The following is an 8,936-nucleotide window of genomic DNA, read 5'->3' as shown; positions in this document are numbered from 1 at the left end:
AAAAAAGTTTCATGAGGCGGTGCTGGAGGTAACCGATTTGGAAGAATCGGTTGCATTAAATGCCCTGATCAACGGAATGAAGGCCCAACGGCTGAAGTTCCAGTTGGTCGAAAGTCAAGTGAAGACATACGCGGAGGCCATGAAGCAATGCCAAAGCTATGTCACGGCCTCCGAAATATGTCAGGCCCATGATCCTAAAAAACGGAGGTCTGATAAGAAGGACCCCATTGCCAATCACCCCTCAAGGAACAGAGAACAGCCTTCAAGGAGGGAAAGAAACTACATGCCGCGTCGTCAGGAACCCCCGTCAGATATGGGACCCCCACGACCGCGTCACGTATATGTCACTAAAGGGGAGCCCAGGACGAGGAATCTGTTAGATGGAGGCAATGATCCGCTGTTCAACCGGAATAGGAAGGACATATTCTTCGCCATCAGAGATCAATGGCCAACTCCACCTCCTACGGCTACCCCCTCTGATAGGCGCAACTACAATCTGTGGTGTGATTACCACAAAGAGCATGGCCACACTTTGGCCCAATGCCGCGAACTCAAATGTATCCTCCACCAATTGGCGGACGAAGAAAAGTTGTCCAGGTTCATCAACCGAAAGGACTACGACACTAGAAAGGAAGTAGAAAGAAGGCCATGGAATCCAAGACGCAGATCCCCCAAGAGGGATGAGGCCAGGCGCAAAAGTTCCAACACTCAAGGAACTATTAACATGATTTTCGGAGGATATACGGAAGAATATCCTACCATCAGCGCAGCGAGAGATAGCGTCCACACTCTACTGAAAGGGCCCCCGAAGGCCTCAACAAGTGGGTCGATCATGAAGTTTGATGCCACGACCTCCCAAACACTGCAACAACCCCACACGGACCCTCTGGTGGTCACCCTCAAAATTGGGCAAATGAAAGTCAAAAGGGTACTCGTGGATACCGGGAGCACGGCCGATCTCATAACAATGGAGTGCTTAAGAAAGATGAAGTTCGAAGAAAAGCACTTGCAACCCCTAGACAAGCCGCTGATTGGGTTTGGGGGAAGTCACGTTATTCCACTGGGCACGATCATCCTCCCCGTGCGGGTGGGAGAAAGAAATGAAAGAAGAGCCATGCCAATACGATTCACGGTGGTGGATCTCACCTTTCCCTACAACGCTATCATGGGGCTCCCGCTGATCAACAAAATCAAAGCTGCGATTTTTCCCCATCAACTCCTGCTACAATTCGAGCGGGATGATGGACAGGTAGGGATCCTCAAAGGGGATCCGGTGACGGCACGCCAATGCCTCATCAACACCTTAAAACGAGGAACTTCCACCACCCCCTCCAAAAGGGAAAGGGAAGAGCAGTGACCTAGCGTCATGAGCGTGTATCTAGAGAGCCCTAACCCGCAAGAAAGGCCTCGCCCCGTAGAACGATACGAGGAAGTGGACATATTCGGAGGAAAACGCATCAAGATAGGCAAGGATCTCCCTGCCCCTATTAGGCAAGATATCGTTGCCACCCTTACAGAGTTCCGCGACATCTTCGCTATTTCCACGGAAGAGATGCCTGGCATCCCTACAAACGTCATGTGCCATAAACTCGATATAAAACCAGGCTACAAACCCGTGAAGCAAAAGCTGCGACATCAGGGAAAAGAGCGAATAGAGGCCGCCCGAGAGGAAGTGGAAAAGTTGCTAAGAGCGGGATTCATCAAAGAGTGCAAGTATTCTGACTGGCTCTCAAACGTCGTCCTCGTGAAAAAAGCAAACGACAAGTGGAGGATGTGCGTTGACTTCACGGACCTGAATAAAGCCTGCCCCAAAGACGATTATCCTCTTCCAAAGATCGATCGTCTGGTTGACTCCACGGCAGGCCACGCTCTACTGAGTTTCATGGATGCAAACGCCGGCTACCATCAGATCACCTTGGCCATAGAAGACCAGCCACACACGGCCTTCATCACAAATGCCGGAGTATACTGTTACAAGGTTATGCCCTTCGGGCTAAAGAATGCTGGAGCTACCTACCATAGAATGGTCAATAAGGTCTTCCAATCTCAAATAGGCCGAAATTTGGAAGTATACGTGGATGATATGATCACTAAAAGCAAACAAGCGTCCCAACATGCCGCGGACTTACGCGAAACATTCAACACCCTCCGGAAACTCCAAATGAGACTCAACCCTGAAAAGTGCGTGTTTGGGATCACCGGTGGGAAATGCCTTGGTTTCCTCGTTGACGAAAGAGAAATAAAAGCTAACCCTGATAAGATAAAGGCAATCCGGGACATGAAGTCCCCAAGATTTGTGAAAAAAGTTCAAAAGCTAACAGGATGCATAGCTGCCTTGGGGAGGTTTTTGTCCAAGTCCGCTGATAGATGTTCGCCCTTCTTCAAAACCCTTAAGCAGAGCAAGTTCGAATGGACAAAAGAAGCCGAGGAATCCTTCCAGCAGTTGAAAGAGCATTTGTCTTCTTTGCTGAAACTAGTCTCGCCATACAACGGGGAGAAACTGGTCTTATATGTCTCGGTCTCCGAATACTCCTTGTCAGGAGTATTGATCGCCGAAAGAGAGAAGAAGCAATTCCCCATATACTATGTGAGTCATGCCTTTCGAGGATCTGAAGGAAACTACAGCGAAGTTGAAAAAGTCTTATTTGCAATCGTGATGGCGAGCAGGAAACTGAAACCTTACTTCCAATCCTATCAGATCGTCGTCAGATCCAGCCAACTCTTGAAAAAGATTCTGGAAGGAAAGAATAAATCCAGCCGTGTCACGGATTGGGCTAATCAACTTGCGGATTTCGGCATCGAATACGAACCACAAACGGCGATCAAAGCACAAGCCTTGGCGGATTTCATCGCCGAAAGTACTGTCCCCCAACTTCTTGAGCCTAATCAAGAATGGAAGTTGTACGTAGATGGGTCCTCAACGCAATCAGCAAGTGGGGCTGGTCTCCTCATTGTGTCTTCCGCTGGGGTCCGTATAGAAAGGGCGGTCAGATTCGAGTTCGCGGCATCCAACAATGAGGCAGAATATGAAGCATTACTGATGGGATTGAAAATCTGCTACGAGGCGGGAGCCAAAGTACTGTCCGCGTTTTCTGACTCCCAACTAATAGTTGGACAAGTCAATGGGGAATTTGAAGCCAAAGATGACAGCATGAAAATGTACTTGCAGCAAGTAAAAGGGTTTGTTCAAAAATTCGACAAGTTCACGTTAATCCACATCCCGAGATCCCAAAATGCACAGGTCGATTCTCTGGCGAAACTCGCCAGCTCAGCAGAAACATCCGCGGCTCGTGACATAATCTGGGAAGTGCTTCCAAACCCCAGTATCAACCACATGGTCAACACCATTGACAGGTCAGAAACGTGGATGGAACCCTACATCGAATTTTTGCAAAACCAGACGCTTCCCCAGGATGGAAATCAAGCAAAAGTGCTCCAGAGGAAGGCTAGATGGTTTGAACTCTACGAGGGAACACTCTACAAAAAGTCATACACTCATCCCCTCTTAAAATGTGTTTCCCCTGAAGAAGAAAATTACATCCTTCGCGAAGTACACGAAGGCGGATGCGGTATACATCAGGGCGTACGAACTGTCATTGGAAAAGTACTCCGAAGCGGATATTATTGGCCTTCACTGCGTGAAGACGCGGAAAAATTGATCAAGCGATGTCCCGAATGTCAGTACCACTCAAAGATAGGAAGGAAGCCCTCAAATTACTTGACCGTCATGCAAGCCGTTCTGCCTTTCGACAAGTGGGGCATGGATCTCCTTGGCCCCTTTCTCCCCGCAAAGGGGCAACGGAAGTTTATCATTGTGGCCATTGATTATTTCACCAAGTACGTAGAAGCAGAAGCCCTTAGCTCAATCACAGACAAGCAAGTCTGTCAGTTTATATGGCGAAATATCATCACAAGATACGGTATTCCTCGTGTGATCATCACGGACAATGGGAGACAGTTTATGAGTACAAACACAACACAATACCTTGATAAGTTTGGTATTCAAATCCGTTTCAGCTCCGTATCTCGGCCACAAACCAATGGGCAAGTCGAATCAGCAAACAAAGAGATCCTAAACGGTATCAAAAAGAAGATAGAAGGACTTAAGGGTACTTGGGATGAAGAACTACCCGGAATCCTGTGGGCAAGTCGAACAACCGTCAAAGAAGCAACGGGGCATACCCCATTCTCTCTGGTATACAAATCTGAAGCAGTGCTTCTAGTAGAGATAGGCATACCCTCCCCAAAGGTCACCTACTACTCACACGACGAGAACGAACAGAGGAAAAGGGAGAACCTAGATCTACTTCCAGAAACACGGGGGAACGCATTATTAAGGTCCATGGCCTAAAAGCAAAAAATGACTCGCAGCTTCAACCGGCTCGTCAAAACCAAACATATTCATGTGGGGGACTATGTCCTACGCAAAGTCGAGGCCACAGGGAAGATAGTAGAGAAAGGAAAGCTTGGAGCCAACTGGGATGGTCCGTTCAAAATCGTCCGTATCATCAAGCCTGGAACATTTGAACTAGAAGACATGAAGGGAAAGAAGCTACCCCGCCCGTGGAATGGAGATCATTTGAAAAAGTACTTCATTTAATAAGATTCGCAAGAGGCCAGTCTTATCATTAAATGTCATCAGAAGTTCATCCCGCGGCATTATCACATTATCCAGAATCAGTTGTATATCATCCCGCGGCATGAGTCGCGTTGTCATTACATTCAATAATAATCGAGATTTCATTTTTCTGATTTATCCGGCTCAAAAAAGTATTCCGTTATATTCTACTTCCGGTAATATTGCAAATCTTATAAAATTCAGTTACATCGATAAGTCGGACCCCCAGTTTGGGGTCCCTAAGTTCAAATATATTCTAAGTTATTCACAAAGATGTTTCCCAACCGGGACATCGACAAGTCGGACCTCCAGATTGGGGTCTCAAACTTCAAAATTATTCTAAGTTATTCGCTAAAATTTTCCCGACCGGGACATCGACAAGTCGGACTCCCAGATTGGGGTCCCAAGTTCAAAATTATTCCAAAATAAATATCTAGCTGAATGTTTCTTATCCGCAACATCGACAAGTCGGACCCTCTGTTAAGGGTCCTGAAGTTCAACATCAGACTAAGCAAATTTTCAAGGTCATCCAGCCGTGACATCGATAAATCGGACCCTTAAATTGGTTCCAAGGTCGAAGTTGTCAAATCTACCCAAGTAAATATCTTTTAGCCGTGACATCAAGTAAAAATTATTTCTCGTCTCCTGATGGGAAGAAGTTGCGGCCAATAAAAGAAAAATTGAAATATTTAAACAACAATACGGCATCAAGATCAACGTACTAATTGATTATATTCAAGGTTACAAAAGTTAATATTACAAAATTTATATTACAAAAATCAGAGATCATCCAAGAATGCGTCTACATCTCCCTCCAGATCTTGGGGGGGGACCCGGCCACTCCCTCGCCAAGGCTCGGAGTGAAGCTTATGAATTCTTCAACATCGAACGGCTCCACTCCGATCTCGGATAAGTCCCTGGATAAGCCTTGGAGGTTTTTGCCCTCGTCAATCAGCAGGTTGGATAAGTCTAAACACAAACTCTCCAGCTTAGAAAGCGCCAAGTTCTCGGAGACGTCCGAGGCAGAGGGAGGAGAGAGAGAGAGAGTTTGTCCAAATCAAGACATAAGGCCTCCTTTTCAGCAGCAGGGTCCACTCTCTCCGACCACTCCCTAGCCTCTTCCGCGTCCCAATGGGGGTCCACCAGCACCGCTGACTCTCGATCCAAAATCGGAGCTAGGTTAGCCAAAGCTTCGTTCCCCTTCTCATTGGCCTTCTCAAGGAGGGAATCAAAGTCGACGCCTAACTCCGCGGCAGCCAGGCGGAATCTTTCACCGCTTATCATGGTACCGGCTCCCACCATTTCCGTGGTTAGCGCCCCCAAGAAACTTGACGCCTCCGGCTCATCCGAGGACAACCAATCCCTTACCATCCGCGACTTCCTACCCAAGCAAAGCTTGTATATTCTTGCCGCGGACAGCAAGGTTTGGAACTTATCCGAATCATCGGACACCTGACGCAGAAGTGACTGGTTTTGTCGCACCAGCTTAGCATGAACATCCGTCAGGTGCCCGATCTCATGGCCAAGGGTGGCCGACATATTTGACGCCGTGTCCAAGTTAGCCACGGTCCCCTCAAGCTGCTTCCTGGCCCTCTCTCGCCATTCTTCTGTGCTAACTAAGCGCTCTTTTAATTCGACACACTTAGCCAGCTTCTCCTTTAAAGCAGGCAGCTCCTCAAGATCCGCCCTCAGCCTCTTCAGCTCCTCCTCTTGTTCGCGGCAGTGAGAAGTGAGGGCCGCCAGAGTTTCTCTGTCCACGGCACTCTGACGGCTAAGATTCAATTCAAACGATAGCCTCAAGTATGTCTGCAAAAGAGAATCAGGTCAATAGATCATCCGACAATCTCATTCAAACAGAATATGAAAAACTAACATCGTATCTCAGCCGCCGAGGCCTGGAGTTGGCGAACCCTGTCGACAGGAGGCAGGGATTCCAGATGATCGACGTCCTTCCGGCTGATCAGATGGGACGTCGCCCGGTTGAAACGGGTAATCATACCCTTGTGCCCCATTTCATTAAAGAGGGTATCGGGTTGGAAGGGTGTGACCTCCCTACGACGATACACCTCCTCTATCCGCGGCTCTGGGGCCGCAGACGACTCCCCGACCGTCTCCTTGCCTTTAGGGGAGATGGGGGCCTCGGCCGGGGGAGTCGACGTCTCCTCTCCCGCCGACCTCGCTTGTAGAGGTACGGCGGTGTGTATGGTATCGAGGGAGGCCTTCTTTGCCGCGCTCTCCCCGTGGGAAGGAGAGTCTCTTTTTCTCTTCCTCTCCTTCCCACTTTTCTTTTTCCTTGATTCCCTCTTCTTAGAGGGGATTACCCTCTGGGAGTCATCGGGAATGTGTACTCTCCTCCTCTCCTCGAGGAGGCGGAGAGCCTCCTCTTTGCCGGGTACCTCATCCAGCCCTTTCTCTACCGTTGCCGAGTCCTACAAAAGAAAAAGTTAGAAGGAATCAAAGCAACCTCTCAGTTCGAAAAATGTGTGAAGTTATACCTTTGGAGGAAGAGGTAGAGGCTTATCCGCGGGCCGTTGGATGGCCCCCTGAGCAAGTCTCATAACACTAAATTTCTTCATTAGATCTGGACTTTTTGCTCGAAGATTTTCCTTGGCTATCCCTGCAAAACCAAGAGTTAGAATCAGGTAAACATACCATAGAAAAGAGAAGGAAGAAATCCGACAACTCTTACTTCGGTCGATAGCCAAGCTGATGCCGAATGCTGAGAGGAGGTTCTCATTCTCCAACTCAGGACGACCTGGTATCCAGTTGAGTTGGACGTTCATAGGTTTCCTTCCCAATTGAACGTCCATCTTTGCGTATTCAATGATCACCGCGTCACTAAAAGAACACTGCGGGATCCCATTATTAAAACCCGAAAGGTTGGGTTTGATGTCGAAGGAGGTCTTAACATTCCATCCTCCCGAATTGTATAGGTAGGCGAACTTCGTCCTATACCCCTTTTGGTTATCGGGGAGGTCGTGGACTATCTTCAGTCCACGACGGTGGGTGAAAGTTATCCAGCCACAGCCGTATGATTGAGAGTTACATAGGCGGGCTCTAAATATATATCTAAAGGCGGTGAGTGTAGGTGGCACAGACAAAACTTTACACAAGATCAAAAATGCCACCATACAACCCCAGGCATTTGGGTATAACTCGGGCACTGAAACGTTCAAAAACTCTAACACCTCCCTAAAAAACGGGTGAAGAGGAAACCTAAGTCCTAATTTAAAAGAGGGAAAATATACGGCTATACAGTGTGGGGGAGGAAATCTAACAGTGTCATAATTCCCCGGGGTAATAATATTTATGTTGTCTTTCAAACCCCATTTTTGAGAGATGGCTTCCCGACGCTTGTCTAGGTCTCTCTTGGTTTGTAAATCTATGAAATAATTAAGGGGACCGCCGTTGGGGATGTAGAATGGAGGAGGAACTGGCGCTGCGCTCTCCCTTCCAGAAGACTCGGCTGATCCTTCAATGTTTTCCATATCTACATACAATAACCCTTCCAGGTCAGGATTTATTCGCGGCAAGTAATTGGGAAAGAAAGCAATGCTCACTTCCCAAGGAGCAGTTTTCATTATCTCCGGAGGGTATACAGGGGATATAGACGACTCATCCCCGGCTTTTATTGGTTCATAATGGGGGGTGATTCTCACTGAACTACTTTCGTCCGAATCATTCATTAGTAACCCCTCTTTATTAAAGCGTCTACAGGCTACCATGGGAATTTCTGTCGGGATGTCCGAGTTAATGTCGAAGTTAGCTATTATCTCATGAGTAGCCGCGACATCCATATTTATGATAATAAAAAAATAGTAGGCGAAACTTGTGAAGGATTGGGGCTAATTTCATAAAATTAATTCAAAACTAAATATTCAAGAATGTGAAGAACAATTTGAAGAACAGTTTGAAGATTAATGAGAAGAAATTCAAGAAATTTGAAGAAATATTTAAATACCTTGAAAATATTTTGAAGATTTGTCAGAAATTTGATGAAGTTCTGTCAGAATCCTTGAAGATCTTCGAGGGGATTGTCAGAAGTTTGAAGAGGGATTGAAGATTCTCAGAGCGTCTCTCTCTACTTTCTCTTTCTAAGCGATAAGAATTGAGGGAATTAATGCGTTAGGTGAAGAAGGATTTGTTCCAACAACCCTATTTATTGCAGCAATAAATGCTGAAAACATCGAATCTAGACCTCTTTTGAACGAAAGGAGGTGTCCAAAGCTTAAACCGGGGAGTCGATAATTCGGACCCCCAATAAGAGGGCAAACGTCAAAAATTTGTCTAAGTATTTTCACATGATGTCCGAGAAGTT

At 47.0% G+C, this 8,936-nt stretch overlaps 1 protein-coding gene across 1 annotated transcript; it reads left to right on the top strand.

Annotated features, from left to right (window-relative positions):
- The first annotated feature begins 1,366 nt into the window (after positions 1–1,366).
- LOC130821594 (uncharacterized) lies at positions 1,367–4,351 on the top strand. Its single transcript, XM_057687382.1, has one exon. The coding sequence runs from the start codon at positions 1,367–1,369 to the stop codon at positions 4,349–4,351; it is 2,985 nt and encodes a 994-aa protein (XP_057543365.1).
- Positions 4,352–8,936: the final 4,585 nt, after the last annotated feature.

This window comes from Amaranthus tricolor, chromosome 8 (assembly GCF_026212465.1).
Source record: "Amaranthus tricolor cultivar Red isolate AtriRed21 chromosome 8, ASM2621246v1, whole genome shotgun sequence".
Lineage (NCBI taxonomy): Eukaryota > Viridiplantae > Streptophyta > Magnoliopsida > Caryophyllales > Amaranthaceae > Amaranthus > Amaranthus tricolor.
The sequence above is the reverse complement of the archived record's forward strand: the minus strand, read 5'-3'. Positions and strand labels throughout refer to the sequence as shown.